The sequence below is a fragment of the Myotis daubentonii genome, chromosome 3, assembly GCF_963259705.1.
Source record: "Myotis daubentonii chromosome 3, mMyoDau2.1, whole genome shotgun sequence".
In the NCBI taxonomy this organism is placed as follows: Eukaryota; Metazoa; Chordata; class Mammalia; order Chiroptera; family Vespertilionidae; genus Myotis; species Myotis daubentonii.
The window spans coordinates 6,403,757-6,426,746 of NC_081842.1; the positions used below are offsets into that span (position 1 = coordinate 6,403,757).

At 51.2% G+C, this 22,990-nt stretch overlaps 1 protein-coding gene across 3 annotated transcripts in view; it reads left to right on the forward strand.

Moving 5' to 3' along the window:
• BACE2 (beta-secretase 2) overlaps positions 1-22,990 on the forward strand; it is a 73,004-nt gene that overhangs the window by 24,646 nt on the left and 25,368 nt on the right. For 2 of the 3 annotated variants that reach the window (XM_059686498.1, XM_059686496.1), the window contains exons 2-6: positions 6,695-6,783; positions 13,192-13,408; positions 16,852-16,980; positions 18,402-18,536; positions 19,884-19,985. In XM_059686498.1, the coding sequence (XP_059542481.1) occupies positions 6,695-6,783; positions 13,192-13,408; positions 16,852-16,980; positions 18,402-18,536; positions 19,884-19,985 (672 nt within the window). The remainder of the gene's footprint in view (positions 1-6,694; positions 6,784-13,191; positions 13,409-16,851; positions 16,981-18,401; positions 18,537-19,883; positions 19,986-22,990) is intronic. The other variant, XM_059686497.1, reaches the window with a different exon arrangement.

The window sequence follows — 22,990 nt, forward strand, 5'->3', positions numbered from 1 at the left end:
CCTTCCAACGGGGACCCAGCACCAACCCTCCCACACCCCAGAGCCCGCTCTCAGCCTCACCCTCCACAGCCCGTCTTCACCTGCCACGCGCTCAGCGTTCCTTGGAAAGCTGGGACCTCGCCCGAAGCAGGCAGCTGGGCCTGGCCCTCCCCTCCCCTCCCCACCGTGCCCTTGGCAGCTGTGGTCTTCCAAGGAGCCAAGGCATCCGCATGACTCTTGACACATGTTTTTCTAGTCGGGCCCATCGCGCAAGAGCAGAAGCACAGGCATGTGTGTGCGCGCCATGTGCCGAGCCCGGATAAACCGCACCATCCAGCTCTTCCTCGCGAAGTTCTTCAACATCTGGCTGTGTTAAGCGGAGCCCTTTTGGAAATGGTTCCCCCCTTCTTTAGAGCAACAACCTTAATTTCAATTCAGATTGTGGAGAAATGGCGCGTGGCAATTATTTTTCCTGTCTTTAACAAGATGTGTTGAAGTGAATGAGATGCATTTCTACAGCCGAAGCGCTGAAAGGACCTGATTGATTAACGAGACCAGCGCCGACAATCCCGTGGAAAAACTGTGGGCAAACAGCCCGCGTGGCTGGGCCGGAAAGGCCGCTGCGTGGGGGCTCTGGCAGCAGACGCTGGCAGATGGGCTGCTCATGTAATTAGGAGCCGTTGTGTTAAATGAGCCATTATTTAAATTATCTGCTAATTTTCCTATTAACCTGCTGAAAAAGAGACAGTGATATCTGAGAAGTCTCGGGCTGCTTATCGCTCACTGGATCCATAACCAGTTCTTCCCCTGAAGGCAGCGTGTTACCTTATTGCGGCAATTAGCGCGTGGCTTTCGGCGTGGTGATTGCCCCAGCATCCCCAGGAGGGGAGGAGGGGAGAAGGGGCCGTGGGAGGCATGCAGCCCGCGTGCCTGGGGCTGGTTCCTCGCCCCAGGAGGGTCTTAGCCTCCCGACCACTCTGGTTTTGCTTTGTTCAGGGTCTGAGTTACAGGATATTTGGTGTTTGGGGTGCATAAGGCGAGGTGTGCATGGCTCGTCCTTTCCTCTCCTCTCTCTGCCCTTGAGACAGGCATGGAGGAAAGAGCTGAGGCAGAAAGGAGGAGCCGTGGGCACCTGGGCCTGTCCTGCTGGGGGACTTCTAGGGAGCTGCATGGGCACCCTCAAAGCTGTCCACCAGAGGAGCGAGGAGATGGAGGTCCCGGTCCATCAGCTGCTGTGTGTTTGGGGGTGAGAGCTGTTCCCCGGAATGTTCATTCCGTGACCCTCACTTCAGCTGGTGCTGGACGCTGGAGGGGCTTCCTCCTGCAGCCAGAGCAAGCTGCCAGGGCACGCGGTGGGCACCTTCAGCACCTCCCCTGTCTTCTCGTTGGCTCTCCTTTGAAAATTAAGAGCTTTCTGTATAGAGCAGCGGGGACCTTAGTTAAGGTAGTCCATCCTAGCCAGTTCTACAAAATCTAAGTAAAATGTTGGCACACATGGAGTGGGAATTCGGCCTGGTGAGCTCTCTCCGGCTTCTTCCAGCTTCTTGGCAGGTGTGGCCTCTTTGTCTGCCTCTCCCCCACCCCCACCCCCACTGGGAGCTCCCACCTCTTCGTCCTCATCTTAGGGATGGGGATTAGTGGGTCCCTCTTGCCTTCGCTCTGGGGATCATCAGAAAGAGACAAAGAGAAAGGACTTTGTCCTCAAGCAATGCAGGAGCTCACTGAGAGAAAACATAGGCAAATTGGAGGAAGTCAAAGGCTATAAATGTCACAAAAGGTGACAAAATGCACCAACACAAAATCTATATATAAAAGGCTAATATGCAGAGTGTCCCTTCGGGAGTTCGACCAGGAGACCGGGAGTTCGATTGCTTGCTATGATGTGCATGGACCACCAGGGGGTGGTGTGGAACATGGCGGGTGACTAGCAGCGGTGGCGGGGCGCTGAGGGAGCAAGGGAAGGGGAGACATGGAGGTGGGGGAACTTTGTGGTGGCTGCGCTCCAGTGGCTGCACCGGTGGCGAGGGAAGGAGGAGGTAGGGAGGCGGGGAACCTGATCGGCCTTGATCGCTGGCCAGGACTAAGGGCCCTACCTGTGCATGAATTTCGTGCACCAGGCCTCTAGTGAGGAAAATAAAGCCCTACCAAATACTTCATTTTAAAGACGAGTGAGCTTTGTCCAGGAGGAGCAAGGTGTGGTGATAGCATCCTGACTGTCCCCAACGATGTTCCTAAAGGACTCTTCCTCAGGGTCATTGGATTCCAGTCACTCCAGAGCCAGTCCTTGGCCAGAGTTCCTTGGGATGTCATGGAGTTTGCCTCGATGGCTGCCAGTGGCCAATCTCAGTCTTCCCCCCTCCTGCTGAAGCTGGGCTTATCATCAACACTAGCATTTATCACTCACTGGCTGAGAGCCTGCAGTTAGCTCACGTGACTGTGTTTACTCCTCACGAGCACCCGTGAGAGGGTTGACCACCCCCCTCCTCAGCGAGGGAGCGGACACAGGCAGGAGAAGAACCTGCCCGGGCGCCTGCTCTGAGTGGTGGAGTGGCCTTGACCCAGGTGGGCCCTGTGGCCCGTCACTTCCGCTGAGTGAAGAGCCACATGGGCGTGAAGGCAGCACTCTCAACATGGGAGGAAAAACCGATCACGTTCTAAACGTGTCCAGTTCCCACCACCTGTAACGTGGATATAATGGTGGCTCTTGATTCATGGTCGCAGACTCTTACTGTGCAGGTTTCGGTAGGACTGAGGATACTGTCGAAGAAGGAGGTCTTTGTGGGGGTGGGTAATAGAATTGCCACAGATCTTACCTCCCGTCTTGGGAATAGAGTGTTTAAGACCTTTTGCCCTCTCAATATTCTGTGTCTGATTGGTAGGTGTGCCGTGCCGATTTGTGCCGTAAATGTACGAGCACATTCCTTTTCCCCAGAATATGTATTTCTGCTACGTAGTCTCCACTCAGCGAAAGGCTGTCTTATCCCCTAGTTTCCTTCCTTCAGCTTTTTATTGAGCACCTACTAAGCCCTGGGCATTGTCCGAGGTGCTGGAGAGGAAATGGTGAGCCACACACGACCCCCCTTCTCGCGGAGGGGGGCGTCATCTGGAGAAGACAGCGGGGCTGCAGTGTGAAACGACACAGCAGGGTCTGGGATGGAGAATTCTTAGAAATGACGTGGAAGGTGTTTCCAAGAGCACAGTTCGATGAGGAAGACATCTGCCATAGCGGCTCACAAGGGGATTGTGGGGGAAACCGGGAAGGTGGGGTTTTCAGAGCTTCCAGGAGGGACTGGTTCGTAGTGGCCGGTGGTGCTGGAAGGCTGGAGGTGGGGGAGATGGGGTGAGTGTGCAGAGGTCAGTGTGACCTTGGCTGGCACTGGACAGCGAGGCAGAAGCCCCGTCCCAGCAGGCTGTGGAGAGAGAACTGAGACAGGAGAGGCCCACGGATGCTCGGCCAGGAAGAGGGGGAGAGGCAGGAGCTGGAGGCAGAGTGTTTGGGGTGTTGCTGTTTGTTTTTTAAGAAGTGGACCCACAGTTTGCCATCAGCTCCTGCCCTTAGTTCTGAGCATTTCTGGGTCCTGCCACTGGGGTCACAGGCAGGTTTTAGGGAAAGACCGGGGGCACCTCATTCCTCCCGGCCGGGTTCCCAACTGCAGGGGCCAGGACACGTCTCCCATCTCTGCTGCTTCCCCTTTTCAAGTTTCATCTCCAAGTCCTTTCCCCGGTCACTCAACACACTTACAATAAATACTGCATTTCTGCCTTCCTCCTTGTGGGACATGAATAATATCTTCCTCAGGCGCTTCTCAGGCATGGCTGTGCTTCGAAAGCACAAAACATTCCACGAATCTGAGGCTGCGTGTCTTTCAGTGTCCCTTACGGGGCTGACTGGTGTGTTCTGGGGTGAGATCGTCGTGTGTGTGGCAGCAATTGGTTTTGGGAATTCCCGGGATAAGGGAAGCAGCAGGAGACGTTGCTGGCCTGTGGAGTGGGGTGTGGTGTCCAGACGAAACCTGCACCCTGAGCCTCCGCGTTCCGACCCTTTACAGTGGATCGCGCACAATTATAGGGCAAATGGCATTCTTCTTTATTTTTTTCCTTTTCAGTTGACATTACTTGCCCTGGCCCTGGGGAGAAATCAACCAGCATCATTGGGCAGGAGAAGGGGTTGGCCGGTTTACTGCTCAGCAACATTACTAGAAGCAACCATACCCCTACCCTCCACCTCCCCGCATGTTTACTGCTCCCTGGATGTCCATCCCTCGCCTGATGGGGTGGCTGCCTCAATTATCGGGGTGATCTGTCTCCTTGAATCGCACTGTAGGAACGGCCGAGGCGGTGACCAACGTTGCCGAGCCGTGGCTCTGAATTTTCTTGAAAGCCGGCTTCTGCTGAGCTGGCCGGGAAGGCTGGACAGAAGGCCCGGGCACCTGGAGTCGTCTGTGAAGTCACACAGCCTGTGTTTGGGGAGCTTTCTCCACTTTTGTGGCCCTGCCTCTGTGGCAGGATCGTGAGGACGGGGGGGTGTCAAGGACGTGGTTCTGATATGATGCAGAGGCTGTGGGTGGAATTCCACACCCAGGAAAGAAGGGCAGTGCCTGCCAAGACAGTCCCTGGCAGTCACTGGGGCCATTGTGCCAAGGACAATAGCCTTGTGTCCACTGTGGCCACGCCCGTGCGCAGGCGCTGGGGGCGGGGATGTGGAATGCCAGCCTGGGAACCAGACTCCTGCCGGGCTGTCGGCTGTGTGGTTGCCAGTGAGACTCAGGGGACTGATGTAGAAATGGCTCGCTTTCCTCACCGACAACCAGCTCGGAGAGGAGGGATGTTGGTTCCGGAATCTATATGTTGTTATCTGGGACTTTTCATGACTGAGAAAGAGAAATCCTCACTGCACTCCCTTCTCTGAAAGGCCTGAAATTCCCCGATTGGCCTCATGAAGGGATTCTGGGGTTTTATTCCCCCTCCTCCTCCACGTCTCTGCTGCTTCCACCCAGGCAACTTGAAGAGCTCACCTGGCCTCCAGGAAACATTTAAACCCTGGAGACAGTGATGCAGACTCAGGGCCCTGGGAGCTACATATATAGGGTGCCCCCCCCCAATGGGTACACACACATTGAATCATTATAAAGGCAGCGTTTATGAAAATACATTTCATTCTCAGAATTGAGCGGTCAGCTGTTAAAGTGAGTATACATTTTGGGGGACACTCTGCATTCGCTCATGTTGCCTGGACCAGGCGTCCGCTGTTAGGACAGTGGCCCCGGTGCTGGGCAAGTTTCATTCTGATGGCGGATCAGGTCGGGCCCTTGCTGTTTCTCACGGATCACGTGTGCTATTGTGATGCGTAAGCGGAAACATATACTTGGTCTTCATCTCAGTTCCTGGCAGAGCTCCTGAAACCCTCGCAAGTTCCTAAGTGACTAGAGCAGTGATGGCGAACCTATGACACGCGTGTCAGAGGTGACATGCGAACTCATTTTTTTGGTTGATTTTTCTTTGTTAAATGGCATTTAAATATATAAAATAAATATCAAAAATATAAGTCTTTGTTTTACTATGGTTGCAAATATCAAAAAATGTCTATATGTGATACAGCACCAGAGTTAAGTTAGGGTTTTTCAAAAGGCTGACACGCCAAGCTCAAAGGTTCGCCATCACTGGACTAGAGTGATAAAGGTGCCTTTTGTTATTCCTCACAAGCCCCTTCCAGCCACACCCAGGTACCTTCCGGAGCTGGCCTTTGGAGAGCCCCCGAGGATGGGGAGCTACCTGGGATAGAGGACTGGAACTTTCAGCCTCACCCCTCCTGGGGGGGTGGGGGGGATGGCGCGGGGCGCGGGTTAGAAGCTGAATCAGTCACCAGTGGCCAAAGATTTCGTCAATTATGCCCAGTGGGAGGCCTCCATAAAAACTCTAAATGACATAGGAAGTGATCGGAATTGCAGAACAGGAGGGGTTGACTGGGAAGGGGCGTAAAGGGACCTTTTGGAAAGAGTAGAAATGTCTATCTTGGTTTGAGTGGACACCATGTCTAAACGCATCAGTGGAAAATCTAAGATCATGCATTTGTATTACAGCGGGGCCTTGACTTAGGAGTGTCTCGACTAACGAGTTTTTTGAGATACCAGCTGTCTCTTGGCCGATTTTTTGCATTGAGTTGATAGAGTAATTTGAGTTAATGAGCTCCTTAACGAGCTCGGTCTCGGAACGAATTAAACTCGTAAGTCAAGGCCCCACTGTATATGTAAATTATACCTCATTAAAACAAAAATGAGACCTGTGACCAGAGTTCCCAGGTGCTATGCAGCGGGAATGAGGGAGGCCCCGTTGGATCAGGAATTCCAAGTGAGATGGGAAAGGTGGGAGTTGGTGAGCCCAGTCAGGTGACAGACCTGGACAACAGCTGGGGTGAGAAGGGCCTGCCTTGTTCGTGCCAATGGCTTAGGAAGGAAATCCCCGCTATTTCGTGGAATTTGTTCTCTGTAAGGCTTGCTGTGGGTCGGAGGCAAAACCGTTTCCCCTCCCTGCTGCAAGTTTCTTCATGGGCTGTGTTCACATGTCAGTGTTATAACAGCTTTTTAAAAATTTTCCAATCGATACATGTGTTCCAAGCAATAAATGATTCGTAGTTAATTTTTAGAAGAATCATTCAAGAGTATGGTCCTATTCAAGTAACCTGATGGTCTCTCTCTTTTCCCTTTAAAAATAAAAGCTGCAGATTCTTGTTGACACCGGGAGCAGCAACTTCGCCGTGGCCGGCGCCCCGCATCCTTACATAGACTCCTACTTTGACACCCAGAGGTGAGTGGTGGGCCTGGCCAGGCTTGGGGGCACCACACCAATACTTCAAAGTACCCTGGAGTAGAACAGCCCAAAGTCTGTTTCCTCTTAAGGAAGATGTATGTGTGTATATAGTTGTGTGTATGTGTATACGTTTGTGAGTGTGTGTAGTGTATGTGTATGTGTATAGTATATGTGTGCATGCATCTGTGTTCATTCCAGGGGAATCCATAGGAAATTCTAATCGTCTCTGTACATGCTCACGAGATTCGCTCTAGAAAAGTGCAAGTCGGCACTCGGTGGAGGCCGGGAGGAGGTTCTCGCTGCCTTCCCCAGTTTCTCAGAGGCTTCTGCTCTGAGCGCAGCGCCTGCGCTGTGCTGCCTGCTTGCTTGGCCCTCTGATCTCCCTCGGTTTTAACAAGGCTCGGTTGGGTTTGTCGGCCTCCGATTCAAGTCCCCCAGACATTGGGTATTCAGGCTTCATGCTTCCTGAAGCATTTCCCCAGTAATTGGGGATTGGGCTTGGGGCCCTTTGACAAGGTCGCTTTGATTTATGAGATGAGACGTCAGGCTACCGTGAGTCATTTGTGTGGCGCGTTCCCATCAGACGCCCCTGCCCAGGGCGGCGAGTGTCGCGCGAACTACTCTGCAGCAAAAGGGAGACGGTGTGCTTTTCAAAATGTGCTTCTTTTTCAGCCAATAAAACAGCCTCCAGCCAGTTGGCTTGATGAGAGATTCAATATACTCATCCTTCCTGACCCACTAATCTATTCAGGAAATTAAGTATAATTCTATTAGCATTTCCCTGCCTCCCACACTCCACCTGGGGTGGAGCCCACAGATCAGTGAGGCATGGGAGCAATTTCTTTCCTCGACAGGGGCCTGTCAGTGGAGTTAGAATATGCGAGAAGTACCTGGTGACCTGAAGGAGGCTGAGCTGGACAACCCGAGACCAAATGCCTCTTCGGTGCATGTGACAATGACAGACATTTTGCCTGATTTTTCCCCCCCAAATATGTTTTTATTGATTTTAGAGAGAGGAGAAGGGAGGGGGGTCATCAATGATGAGAGAGAATCCTCAATCAGCTGCCTCCTGCACACCCCCTACTGGGGATAGAGCCCGCAACCTATGCATGTGCCCTGACTGGGAATTGAACTGGTGACCTCTGGATTCATGGGTGGACGCTCAACCCCTGAGCCACACCGGCCAGGCTTGCCTGACTTTTTAGATAAGGTATTGAGCCTGCCCCGTTGTTTGAGTGGCCAGGGGGCACTGGCCCTATTGGAGCCCACTCGCATTGTTGAGAATGCTGATGATCCACCAGGTCAGACAGGCTAACTGAGAGCCCTCGGGCCATCTGCAACCCACTGTTCCGGTCACTTCCAGGACCGTGGAAGAGTCAGGGGGGATCTGGTCCCTGGCCAACCACCCTGGAGGTAACTCTGAAATGTGCAGAGATACCCCAGGAAGGAGTTGGCGGAGTCCTGTGGGACCCTCCGGGGTGGCATGACTCAGGAGAGCCCTTCTCCTTCTCTTTCATGTTTTCTGAAACCACCCAGGTTTCTTTTGCAATAACGACATGTGCTGGGCTCTCTTCTCCGTCCCATTGATTTCACTTTTCAATCCCAAGTTCCCTGAACACCCTTATCAGAGGAGAGGTATCCTGAATTTGGTGCAAAGCGATTTTATTGTGGTGCGTGGACTTTTTCCTGGCTCCCCGCGTCCTTGATGGATTGCTGTTTCTGGGCACGCAGAGGGATGCTATCAAGAAGAAGCCGATCTGGGCTCCCTCTCGATTTGGTTAATTAATGTGCAGAGCAGTTGAGAGCCAAGGCTTTTCAACGCCAAGAGGTAGGACGTTAGAACGTGAGGAGGGAGGAACGCACTTGTTTTTTAATTTAGTGCTGGAAACTGAGTGCTGATGACCGGCAGAGCTGCTTACGGTTCGTCTCTGGGCCCTGGGTTGGTTTGCGGATCCCAGGGGATATGGTTTAGGAGCGCTTTCTCCCTTTGTCTGGAGCCGTGCTTTCCGCCAGGGCCGCCATTAGCCACGTGTGGCTCGTTAATTAATGTTAAGTAAATGTTCCGTGTTTGGCCACACCACAATCACTTTTGAAGGGCTCCATAGCCACCATGGCTGCCGTATGGGATGGCATCCAGAGACTGTTTCTCACAGCAAGGTCTCGTGGGCAGTGCTGGTCTGAAACACAACCCTACCTTTTTAAAATATATATGTATTTTTGATTTCAGAGAGGAAGGGAGAGGGAGAGAGAGAAACATCAGTGGTGAAGGAGAATCCTTGATTGGCTGCCCCCTGCACACCTTCCACTGGGGGTCGAGCCTGCAACCCGGGCATGTGCCCTTGACCGGAATAGAACCTGGGACCCTTCAATCCGCAGGTCAGTGCTCTATCCACTGAGCCACACCAGCCAGGGCCAACTGTACCGTCTATAAACCTGCAAGGCTTCTCCACTTTCCTGGCCGCCTTAACCAAGCCTTCCCCACACACTTCCCCCTCCAGTGGGGGTGGCTAGACCTCAGAATGAGACAGTTTTGGATATTCAGTAAGAGTAGCTGTACAGAAGATTTTCTAGGGGGAAAAAATCCTACATTCTCTAATAATTCATACATTGAGTAAAGGTAACAAGTGATTAGATCATTATAACAGCAGCTATTTTTGTTGTATACCTGCTGTGTTCCAGGGTTTTGTTCCAAGTGTTTTACATATTCACTCTTTAATCCTCAAAATTAACCCCACGAGGGATGGTGCTATATTCTCCCCATTTTGAGTTGAGGAAACTGAGGCATGGCGAGGTTAAATGGTGTGACCCAGGGTCACACAGCTGATAAGTGGCTGCCCTGGTATTTGAACCTGAGCCGTGTAGCTGCAACTGCCTCTCATCTCTCTGCAAATGACAACAAAACATCCAGATTGTCCCCCGCCAAGAGGGGACTGGCAGCCTGGCTGGAAAACTACAGAAGACATATTCAGTAGATGTTCAGGCTCTCAGCACGAACATGAGCAGATTCTATTGTTCTCTGTAGCCTGGACGCAGTGAAAGTAAAACCATTTCTCAAAAGAAAGTGATGGTACTTTTCCACTGTTTGGGGGAGATAGCTGATCTCCAAGATCAGGAGCTGGCAAACTAGGGCCCACAGGCTACATGGAACCTCCTGTCTGCTTTGTAAATAAAGTTTTATTGGAACACAGCCAGACAGGCACATTTGCTTATGTATTGTCAGATGCTGCTTGCTCATTATCCTCACAGAGCTGAGTAGCTGAAACAGAGGTCATGTGACCCACAAAAACTTAACTATGTATTTTCTGGCCCCTTACAGAAAGGGGGTGCCGACTCTGTGCTAGATCACATTCTCCGAGCATTTCAAAATAATTAGCATCTTCTGTTAGCAGTCGTGTGTTTTTAACTTGAGGGATGACCCCAAGTTGTCAGAAGGGACTGAATAATTCACTGTTTTTGTTACTATTCAGCGTAAGCGAATGCAGCCCCAGCTGTCTGCCAAGCACGCCTGAGTTTCTGTTGGCACTAACGCTTGGCATTTCACCAGTCCTCAGGCGCCCACCGTTCCCTGACAGGACTCTGCACATCCCCTAAGTCATTTCTGGAGAGGCCCAGGGCTCCCCACTCTCGAGTGTCCTCTGTACCTGCCCTTGTCAGGACTGTGCACGTCAAGCAGCTCTCACTTTAAGGATGTGAGCTAACGTAGTAAATATTAAAGTTATGCGTTCTTCATAGTCTACATTCCATTACAAAGTTAGAATGAATTAAGTCTTTCCAAAATCTGTCTGCCTTGACATTCTTAAAATAACTTTTCCCCCTAATTATAAAAGTTATATATATATATATATATATATATATATATATATATATATATATATACATATATATATCCCCTGATGATAAAAGTTATAAATAATTTTCCCCTAATTATAAAAGTTACATATATGAAAGTTAGAGTCTTGGCCAGTGTGGCTCAGTGAGTTGGAACTTTATGCCATATACTGAAAGGTTGCAGGTTTGATGCCTAGTCAGGGCACATATCTAGGCTGCCGGTTTGATCCCTGGTGGAGGCACGTATGGGAGGCAGCTTATCAATATTTCTCTCTCCCCCCCTTTCCCTCTCCCTCTCCCTCCCTCCCTTCCACTCTCTCTAAAATCAATAAGCATACCGTCGGGTGAAGATATTTGTTAAAGTTATATATTCCCCTAATTATAAAAGTTATGTGTTCTCTCGCCCGGCTGGGGTGGTCACTGGTTGTGTCAACCCATGAACCAGGAGGCCACCCGAGACTGATTCCCAGTCGAGGGCACATGCCCAGGTTTCGGGCTCGATCCCCAGTAGGGGGCGTGCAGGCGGCAGCTGATTAATGATTCTTTCTCATCATTGATGTTTCTGTCTCTTTTTCCCTCTCCCTTCTTCTCTCTGAAGTCAATAAAAAACATATTTTAAAAAGTTACTTATGTTCTCCTAAATATGAAAGTTACGTGTATGAAGGGCCTAACCGCAAGAGCAAGCATTTCCCCCACAAAACCCCACCATGCTTCTTGAAGAAGATTCTGCCACATATATACATTTCTTTACCTTAATTTTTTTTGTCATTGGAAATTTCTCAGTAAATACTGTTTTTGAGTGCTGTGTAATATTCCATCGTATGGATGTATGATAATTTACTAAACAGCTCCTCTGTGGACATGTGGGTGGTTTCCAGTTGTTACTGTTCTCGGTAAAATATAGTGACTGTCTTTGTGCATAAACCTCTGTCTGCTCTCTGGGTGTCTCCTTACGGTCAGAGTCTCAGGAGTGCAGTTTACTGAATCAAAGGCCATTGTTTTAAAACCTCTCTGATGTACCAAAAAAAAGGAGGTCTTGTCATCTCTGACTACCTTTGCTTCCCGACTCCAAAGAGGACTGCACTAATTCATGGAATTCTAACACAAAGGCGTGTTAACATTAATGTTTAGAGACTTAATATTAGGACAGAGGGGGAGTGAAAACTGGAGGCCACCAAGAACATTCTAGATCAAGCATGTCAAACTCACGAACCCCAGGCCGCATGTGGCCCACAACGAATATTTTTGCGGCCCAGTCAATCTAACGGTATGTAAGAAACGTTTTAATACAAATTTTGTAACCTAATTTTTACAATATCCTGTTACACATAATTATTAATAATGAACTATAACATTCGCTAATGACTGATTACTATCATCGTGTTGCATTCATTTCCCTCACATGCCTGACGCGCAGGCGCACCATTTCTCTCCACTAATACTAGCAGCAAATATTTTAGCAGTCGATGGCCACGGCATTAGTCTTGGACTGACTTGTTTGGTGTGCGCAACAGGAAATATTTCACCTTCGGAGAACAAGAAAAATAGGTTTATTTGCATTACGCTGATTAATTTGTGCAGTTATTCAGTGTCTGGTAAGTTAATGTTCAAGAAAAAATATTATTTTTTATTAAAATGTTCTATTATTTTATGTTAACGATGACTCATTTATTTCAGTCCTTTGTATTCACTGTGTCTCTATCGAAATAAACCCACGTTGCTATGAAAATTGAAGCTGTTGTTTTTTTGCGGCCCACATAGACTTAAACCATGTTTACTTGGCCCATGTGAGCCTTGGGTTTGACATGCTTGCTGTAGCTCTATCCCCTGGATAGCTCTCACCCCGGGAGTGTTATGTGTTCACCTGCCTGTTGTCTGTCTGGGTCATTTGTCCTGTCCATGGTCTTATCTCGTTCTGTCACTGTGTTTGAGTAACTCCTGCGCTTAGGGCTGTATGCATATGGGGTGGGAGATGGTGCAATGATTTGTATCAAGCATGCCATTGCTTCACCCCCCACATTCTGCTGTGAGTCTAATCAACTTGGGGACGTTGGGGGGAGCCCTGAAGGAACTGGGACATCAGGGGGTAGTGTGGTGCCTGAGGGGGAGGGAGGCCTGTGGCATTGGTGGGAATGGCTTCGTCTTTACTCACTTCACTGGTTGTGTGAATCTGAGCCCTCGGCCGCTGCTGGCACAAGCTGGTGGCGCTGCTCGCCCCTCCCTGTGTCACCAAGCCCGGTGCAGGGCCCCCACCCAGCCAGACGGCCAGGCAGGGGCCCACACTCAGTTGTGCCTTCACAGGCTGACCCGGCAACGTGAAGCAGCTGGCCTGTGGGCCTTTACGGGGGTGCGAGAGGGGTATGCCTAGGGGCCACATGTTAACCCAGTATTTCCTGCTACAGCTGTCGCCCACACAGTAGTAGCGATCCGTGTCGGGGAGATGTGGCTGTGTCCAGTGCGCAGTGGTGGGAACTGCTTGCAGCCGACTGGGTTTAGGACAGCTGTCAGCCACCACGGCCGGCCAGCGGGACACGGACTCCAGGCAGAACACGACCCTGCCTTCTCTCCTCCCTCCAGGTCCAGCACTTACCGTCCCAAGGGCTTTGATGTCACCGTGAAGTACACGCAAGGCAGCTGGACGGGCTCCGTGGGGGAGGACGTGGTCACCATCACAAAGGGCTTTAACACTTCCTTCCTCGTCAACATCGCCACCATCTTCGAGTCGGAGAATTTCTTCCTGCCTGGCATTCAGTGGAATGGGATCCTGGGGCTCGCTTACGCGGCCCTGGCCAAGGTGAGCATCATCGGGGCCGCAGGAACCCAGTGATGGGAGGAGGTTCTGCAAACCCCTCATCAGAGGGGCCGGTGAACGGGTCCAGGCCGTCGGAGATGGTCAGACAGGATCACAGGCTGAACCCACCACTGGTCACACGGTTCATGAAATTTCTAGGCATTTTTAAAATTAAAGGGACATGGCACAATTTTTGAATCTTCCTGCAAGATAACCTGGTACCATTACTTATTGTTCGTCTTGTTTTTATCTATTTTGCTCTATAGTTTGAAAATATTGAGAACCTGAATGGCTTTGCGGTTTTGTTTAGGAGTTTTTATTAGCGTAGGGTTCAGAGAAAACACATTTATTACATTCAGACGCTCCTATGAAGATGGAACCTACAGGGGACACGGGGACCTTGGCAGGGGGTGACCCGGCAGGCTGAGAGGGACACCTGCGCCGGAGCGGGGACACCTGGGGAGCAAGCCTGCCTTGGGACCACCGGCCACGGGAAGTAGTCACAGGCCGAGGAAAAGGCGGACCCTTGCTCTCAGCAGTATCAGCACCTTCGCAAGCAGGAAGGGCAGGGCTGCACGCTCTCCAGTGTTTGCCGTGGAGGAAGCGCCGCTGGCGGGCGGGAGAGGGAGGCGGGCTGGCCGAGGCCGGGGACTTTCCACAGGGAAGGGCTGCCAGGGGCAGGCGGCTTAGACACTGAGCACCTCTGGGCAGGTCTGCAGACACCTGAGCAAAGCAGAAGGAGGGCACCCCTCCTGCCTGTGCCCGGGCACCACACCTCCTCGCTCAGGGTCAGGCTTTGAGCAGAGCTAAGTGGGAAACCACAGGAGGCCGGGCAGGAGCAGCAGGCCGGTGAGCACAGAGCCCCAGGGTCCCTGAGGGTCCCAGAGGGAAGGCCTGCTCTCTCGCCTCATAAGGACATTTGTTCCAGCTCAAGTTTCTAGCAAATGGTGCAGGGGCGGGGGAGGGTTGGGAAGTAGGGGGGACAGTGAGCGGGCAGGGGGGGGATGGTCCCCAGTCCTGTGGTTTCTCAAGGAGAAAGACTTGCCTGAGACAGGCGGCTGAGAACATCAAAGATGTCAGTTCTCATGAGCTCTCTCAGCTGACTGTGTAAGGTCAAGTTACCCCACTTTCGAGGTGTGTATACTGAGGATCAGAGGTTCCGCCTGGCCCAGGTGAGTCAGAGCCCCAGCTGCCATGTCTCACTGTCTGTGGGACCCAGACCGGTTCCGGAACCCCCTCTTTTCTCGGTACCATAGGCCGAGCTTGGTATGAGATTTGCGTGACTTTCATTTCTTAATATATTTTCACCAACCATGTGACCCCGGGCAAATCATTTCATCTTCATGTGACTTTGAAAGTGAAAGATGTGGGTCTGACTGTTTTCATGCTGATTATTTGGAAGACGGTAGAGGCGAGCTAAATGATCCGGAATAAGTAACATGTGAAACTTCCATGGGAATAAACTACGTGGGGGTTTCCAGACTTTCCACGTGACCTTTTATCTTTTCATCTGTGAAATTCCAAGACGAGCAACAATTGGCCCCACACTCGTGGAGCTGGGGAGACAGAGAGAGAATGTGTAGGGAGCAGGGACAGGCAGGACGGTTGGGTGGTGGCCGCAAGCGTTTCTGAAGTGGGTTGACGAACGGTGGGTGGTGGCCATGGTGTGTGGCGGTCCCTGGTGGACCCCAGATGCTTCCCACCGAGGAACCACCCGCAGGGGCCCCCTCCTGCAGATGTCAGGTCCAAGCACACCCCTGAATCAGGTTCTCTTGGTCATGGGAACAGTGTGCTTTGAAACCTCTACAGGGGTGCTGGGCACAGTTCTACTGAAGGTGACCTGACGGAATCATAACAGATCCCTGACTGTGCCAGGCTCTGTGCCCAGCCTTTATGAGATAACACCCATCTAAGCTGAGAACCGCTCTAGGAGCCCATTATCATCCCATTTCACAGATAGGGAAACAAAGGGGCAAGTCCCAGGGTTAAGATGGATGACAGAAGAACACCCCCTGGGTCAGCACCGGCCCAACCCGTGTCCACACCCCCTGGGTCAGCACCGGCCCAACCCGTGTCCACACCCCCTGGGTCAGCACCACCCCAACCCGTGTCCACACCCCCTGGGTCAGCACCGGCCCAACACATGTCCACACCCCCTGGGTCAGCACCGGCCCAACACGTGTCCACACCCCCTGGGTCAGCACCGGCCCAACACGTGTCCACACCCCCTGGGTCAGCACCGGCCCAACACGTGTCCACACCCCCTGGGTCAGCACCGGCCCAACCCGTGTCCACACCCCCTGGGTCAGCACCGGCCCAACACGTGTCCACACCCCCTGGGTCAGCACCGGCCCAACCTGTGTCCAGAGACGCCTTTGTCTCACTGACCCAAACACAAAGTCCTACAACAAAGACATAGAGACATCGTCCTAGACTCCCCAGATTCCACCGGAGCTGAGTGGGAGACTGTGCAAATGAGCTCAACAAATGGGAAGATGTATATTTGCTAGGGCGGCTCTCTCCTTCCTCCCTCCAGAATTATAGATCATAAGTTTTATTATCTTGTCAATAATAAATGACCGTGCCTTCTGTGAACCACACGTAGTTGGACTGTGCCTATAGCATCCATGCTACTACAATTAAGTTTCCACCAAAAACTAACCCTCACAGTGACTAACTCTCCTATCTCCCAGCTGTCAAAGCCCAAATCTAAATGCAAGCCTATGACCTTCCTTTGTGACCACCAGCACCCGTGGCCCACCCCCACCTCAGAGCTGTCTGTAGACCATCCCTCTCTCTTCTGAGTCCTGGAGCAGTGGGGGCGTCCTCGGCACGGATGGCTCCGTGTAAGGAAGGCGTCGAGTGAAATTCGGCGGTGGGGAATCAATGATCCAGCTTTTCAACTTGAGGAGCAGAGCAATGCTCCTTTTCTGCTAAATCCCCGCTCACCAGAGTTCAGCAGACAGCTGGCCGAGCCACGCCCTGTCCCTGGTCTGGGATCTGAGACAAACTGTCCCCTGGGTCCGGCATCTCTAACTTGCATGATAGACGGACAACTGTGGCTGAAAGAGGTGCAGACAACCTCTGGCCCGGGAGACCCTGCTCTCTCCTTCCTCCGAAATGTCTGCAGTTAGAGTCCACCCGCTACCGTGGAAACCCACTTCCCCAGCTTCTCACACCGCCTCGCCGGTCAGTCGTGAGGATAAATGGGACAGCCTCCCCATAGCTTCCGGGAGCACTCTCACTCCTACATCCAACAGGAAAAATGCCACGTGGTAGGAAGTCCTGTTGGAGGGTTGTGAGTTATTGTTGAAGGTACTTAATCCTGAGCTTGTTCATTGTTTAGCCACGAGAAACGTGAAATATAAATACGCAGGGTGTTGACCCTGGGTCACTCCTCGTCTGGCCTGTGAGTCTGAAGCCTTGTTCCTGTCCTCCCTCCGCAGCCATCGAGTTCTCTGGAGACGTTCTTCGATTCCCTCGTGACGCAAGCCGGGATCCCCAACGTTTTCTCCATGCAGATGTGTGGGGCGGGATTGCCCGTGGATGGATCTGGTACCAACGGAGGTAGTCTTGTGGGTATCTTTCCGTCTGAAAGAGGCGAAAGAAACTCACAAACCACTGGGGCTCTTTTTTATTTTATTTTATTAAAGACCCTGATAGAAATACTAGACATGTAGACAAACATAGGTCTTAGAAGGGTTTGATAATCCTTATTATAGAACCTTTTTTAAAATGAATAAAATTAGCTATTATTTTCACCTTTCCTAATCGTCCTGCCATCCAAAAGATGATTCTCATGGCTCCCCCAAATTCCATTAAAGCTTTTTTAAAGTTGTCCTTTGAAAGGTAACTGGTTTTGATGGGTGAGGGAGGGGCAGGTGAGAAATAGCAGGGGGTGTGCAGGTGGGCCTCAATCTGGGGAGGGGACACAAAGGCAGTGCCTGTGATTTCATACGTTTAGGGAGACAAGAACACCTGTATGTCCCCCCCCACACACACACCCCAATACACACACACACACACACACACACACACAGAGCTAAAGTGTTAGTGAAACAGAATCATTCAAGGCCATCAGCCCTGAGTGTCCCTTGATAGAACCTGCACCCTGATGTCTCAAGCAGGAGGTGACAGGTGAATGCACAGGAGGGTGCCTTTTTCAGGGTGGGTGCTGCCTACGCCTTTGCTCTCCAGCTGTGAGAAGCAGGCTCGGCCACTTGCATTTGCTATCAGTGCAGTTGCTCTTTCCTTTTAAAATACATTTGTATTGGTTTCAGAGAGGAAGGGAGAGGCAGAGCGAGAGATAGAAGCATCAGCAATGAGTGAGAATCATTGATTGGCTGCCTCCTGCACGTCCCCTCCCGGGAATGGATCCCGCAACCCGGGTACCTGCCCTTGACCAGAATCAAACCGGGACCCTTCAGTCCGCAGTCCGATGCTCTCTCCACTGAGCCAAACCGGCTAGGGCAGTGCAGCTGCTTTTGATACCTGGTTACCCCCTCTTCAGGGGAGAGGGGGGCCTAGGATTTGTGGAGCAAGGTTATGTAGTTCTGCAAAATGAAGTTTTAATTAAGGAAGCTCCCTTGTGTTCTGCTTCCGAGCACTGGGGCGGGGGGGGGGGGGGGGGGGGGCGTCCTCTGTCCCGAGGGCTAAGCCACGGCCAGGCTGGGTGGTTAACCACGTTACTGCATTTCTTTGGGGCACAGTCTGCGTACGGTGAAGCCGGAGTTACGTGTGCTTCCTGTCGGGGCGGGAAACCCCAGCGCACCTTGGTTAGACCGGGGCAGAGTGTTGTCTGACCTGTGGCTACCACCTCCTTAACGGTCCCTGTTCACTTTTCAAGCATCTACTAGTACATTTGTTTTGTGACATCAGACTCGAGTGAAAGTGCGATTCCAGTGAGGGACTGACTTACAAGGGCACGCTGCTTTGTGTCACGTGCTGTATGCCTGGGTGTTTTCTCTCTCATCCCTGTTACTATTTTCCTTCCCAGGTCCTGGGAGGAATTGAGCCAAGTTTGTACAAAGGAGACATCTGGTATACCCCGATTAAGGAGGAGTGGTATTATCAGATCGAAATTCTGAAGTTGGAAATCGGAGGCCAGAGCCTTAATCTGGACTGCAGAGAGGTACGTACCCTGAGAGCTCTTTGTGCCTACCTGTCTGTGTGTGCCCGAGGCACCTAAATATGGCAGCTGGGACCTGCATATGAAAAACCAGAAGGTACATTACACCACAAGATAAATCAAAGACTCATGACGTTAAAAGTTACAGGGCCTTCAGTTGTATGACAAGTTTAAATCGACCCCTCTCTAAAATAAATAAAAATGTTTTTTCACCATCACTTGGCTTAATAGGAAAAAAATTAGCACAACATGGTGAGTGAGGAGAAGTACCTGGAGCTACACCTTCGCCGTTCCTACGGGCCTGGTGGTCCCTGACTCTGCTGAAGAGGCTGCATTATACAGGTCTCATCAGTGCCAGGGACAGAGGGGGACAAAAGTAAGCTGAACGAAAGCAAAAATGAACCATCAGCTTCATCTTTCCTTCAGAGTTAACCATCCCCCACCCCCTATATAATTCTCACTCATAGGAAAGTTATGCCCTAAGGATGTGAATGACTTGCTATGCTAAAAGGAGGCCGGTGTGCAGGGCTGCAAGACCAGAGCCGTTACGAACCTGCTCACACCGCTCACAGCATGGTGGCGTATCTGTGGCACATGATGGCATCATGATTATGATGACTTGAAGGAGCTTTCGTCTGCTACCATATTCTCAGAATGGCTTATGAAAACCACCAGCATTTCATTATATCCCTTTCTCGTGCCTCCAGCCTCAGCATCCCGCCCTTTCATACGCCCCGTCACAGTCCCCCACCAAGGCCCATGCACACAGACGCCTCTGAGAAACCCGCGGGGACGGGATAGACGGTGGTCCGTTCCACCGAGACTGCGCGTCCACTGCTCTGTGTTTAGGGACAGAGGGCACTTACTCGCCATGAAGGAATCCCGTGGTAGAATCCAAGGGCCTGAAATAAAATAAAAACTGTGCGGGTGTGTGAGGCTCTGACTGAATGTGGCTCTGGTTCTCTCTCCATGGGCAGCATAAGGGAGGGTTGGCTTGTGTGAGTTGTGCAAATGGCATTTCATGAGCCATCGCACCCTCTGAGGACAAGGGGGTCTTCCCTGGTTGCGTGGGAGGCTCCCGGGCAAGGGCATTTGGGCACCTCTACATAAGGGACAGGCTCTGCACTGGGAGGGCTGTGGATTTTGGTCACGTCACTTCCCTTTTCTGGCCTCAGTTTCTTCATCTGTGAAGTGAGAACAGGGCTAAAAGTTAGTTCTGAGAATATAAAATTCATGGTAACCACCAAGGAGGGGCCGTGGCTGCCCGCACTTGTAGGTAACGGATGCCGAGTGACGGGGGACTGGTGCCGTGTCACTCACGCGCCTTCTCTCCCCTCCTTCCCCTTTCAGTATAATGCGGACAAGGCCATCGTGGACAGCGGCACCACGCTGCTGCGCCTGCCCCACAAGGTGTTCGATGCTGTGGTCGAAGGCGTGGCCCGCGCGTCTCTGGTGAGTCTCAGGGCGCGGGTGAACCTCGGAGAACACCAGGTCATGACCCCGTGCTGGGCAGTGTTACCCTCTATTCCAGTGCTGGCGAACCTTTTGAGCTCGGCGTGTCAGCCTTTTAAAAACCCCTAACTTAACTCTGGTGCCGTGTCACATATAGACATTTTCTGATCTTTGCAACCATAGTAAAACAAGACTTATATTTTTTGATATTTATTTTATATATTTAAATGCCATGTAACAAAGAAAAATCAACCAAAAAAATGAGTGCGTGTCACCTCTGACACACGTGTCATAGGTTCGCCATCACTGCTCTAATGGTCTCCCTCTGAGGGTTTAAGGGTTGTGTGTGTTTCTTAACTATTACTTATTAAGTTCACAATCTTATTATTTGATGTTAACTGGCAAATAATTATTTCATTTTAACCTGGGAGAACTGGGATCTGAAGGTGCAGCGCCTTTTTTTGTATTTCAAATGATGGTGCAGTTGGTGCAATACAGTTTTTTAATCTAAGAAAAAAATTGACAATATGCTACGTTAAAATAGTAAACCAGGAATATGTTTGTAGCCTTTAAAACTAAATAAATAAACCAAAAATCATGCTCCTTTCAGGCCTCATTAAAGCCATGTTGGGATTTTAATTCTGTTGTAAAAGAGTGTGATTTATAGGTGACAAGGACTAGTAGGCCAATATAATAATTACCGTATGGTCACGTTCAGTAACACAACTGAAATCGTGGTCAAAGACAAGTACCTTTTGGGGACCTGGCTGATGGTATTCCCAGGGTGACCCCAATTTTCCAGGTTGGGGCATCGGAGTGGACCAGCTGGCATGGATTGGGAAGGACACAGCTTTGGGGTGAGATGGAATTGAATTTAGTCTGGTTTCTGGCTGGATGAGCAGGGTGCCTGGGGGAGGGTCTCGGGCCCTCTGAGAGGCCCACGTTGTCAGCGGGGTTGTGCTGAGGTCTGGGATCCAGTGCCTGGCACCCAGGTGCTCGGGAAAGAGGAGCTGCTAGCCAGTGTCCACACTGCGGTGCTGCTACTGTGTGAATGCAAGATACACATTTCTCCCAGCTGCTTGGGTGTCTTTATCATAAACATCTGTCCATGCAGGGCCACCCTGGCAAAGTCACCAGAAATGAGTGTTTCCCATAGAGTCGTTATCCTATTACTAACTCGGCTGGTTATCTCACCGCTCCTCGGGGATGGCCAAATTCAAAGGATGATTGATAGGAGAAGGCACAGCAGTTGCTTTATTACAGGTGATGGCAGGAACCTGGGAAGGGAGAGAGGGCTTGTCCTGAATAGAAACTTCAAAAGCCTGAAACTGCCATGGGGCCCTGGCCGGTGTGGCTCAGTGGTAGAGCATTGACCTGTGCACTGAAGGGTATTCCCGGTCAAGGGCACATACCTGGGTTGCAAGTTCATTCCCTGGCCCCAGTTGGGGCGCATGCGGGAGGCAACCAATCGATGTCTCTTTCTGACATTGATGTTTCTCTCTCTCTCCCCTCCCTCCCTTCCACTCTCCCTAATAATCAATGGGAAAAATTTCCTCAGGTAAGGATTAATGATAGATAGGTAGATAGATAGGATTAATGGTAGATAGGATTAATGGTAGATAGGATTAATGATAGATAGGTAGATAGATAGATAGATAGATAGATAGATAGATAGACAGACAGACAGACAGACATAAAACTGCCCTGGGAAGAGCAGCAGGCAAACAAAAAGAATGCAGAGGGGGAATAAAAAAGCAAGAACATGGCAGCCCTTTGGAACTGAAAGGTCTTCAAGGCGGCAGCCCAGAGCCGTCTGATAGCCGCTGAATCAGACGAGAAACGGCGGTGAAGTTTTAGAGCCTGATGTTCAGAATGCTGGCGGGAGATCAGACCAGGCTCGATGCTCGAATTACGGAGCCATCTGCCCATTTCCCCCAACAGTGAAAATGTCCGCAGCAGCGTCCGCACGAGCCTGGTCAGGTGTAATGCTCTGAGCTGCGAACTGTGAGCGCTTTCCCTGGGCCAAGGAAGTGCCCGGAGCCTGGGCGTGTGCCTGACGCCAGCGGAGCCTCTGTGGGCCAGGCCATGAGAGCGCGGGGCTGTGGCTGGCAGGTGTTGGTGCCCCGAGGTCATCGGATCACGCGTTCGGGAGTGCCTGGCTTTGTAGGAAAACCACGAGGTGGAGGAAGGCAGTTAGGATGTTGTTTGCCTTGTCGTCCCGGATCCTGTGAACCGGAGCCTGTGAACCGCAGCCTGTGTCAGGAGGAGCAACCTGGGAAGGCGGTTTGTCTGGGGCAGGGTGTGCGCTGCTCTGCGGCCTTTGTGTGCGCACCAAAGGCGCGTTTGTTCTCTCTGGGCCGGGCCCCGGGCGCCGCTCCCGGCCTGGTCTTCTTTCGGGTCAGGGAAAGGCTGGCCTCGGAGAGCGAACACAGGACGGACGTTGGGCTCTGGCTCCTGCGTGGACTGTCGCCTTGGATTTTAGAAATGCATGGTGGGTGGGTGCCGGGAGCCAGTCCATGCTTGCTGTTTCAAGGGACCTGGCATATATGGCATACGGTTCTTAATATGTTTGCTCACCTTCTTGGCGCTGTGTTTTAACCAAGGTCACTTCTCCGAGAAAGGTTGAATCCCCAGGTAGGGATTTTCCCCTGAAGTTAGGGAGGGAATAAAACCCCTCAACTAAGTGCCAGGCGGGTAATTAATCACTTTAACTACGAACAATCATGCTTAAGCTACATAATCTTTACTCCCTGGAATGGAGATAAGAAACGCCCTAACCTTTGTAATAGAGATTGATAGGATTGAATCAACTGGTATAAATACAGTTGTAACAAGACAGAAAAAGACAGAACTCAGGAGACAGAGCTTAGAAGAGAATTCAGAAGACAGAACCTACACGGAGCCTGGAGACAGAAGAACTTCACTGGAGAGAACATGGCAAAAGATCCTGGACTGAACCTGACTATAGAACATGGCAAGAGAACCTGACTAGAACCTGGTGACCG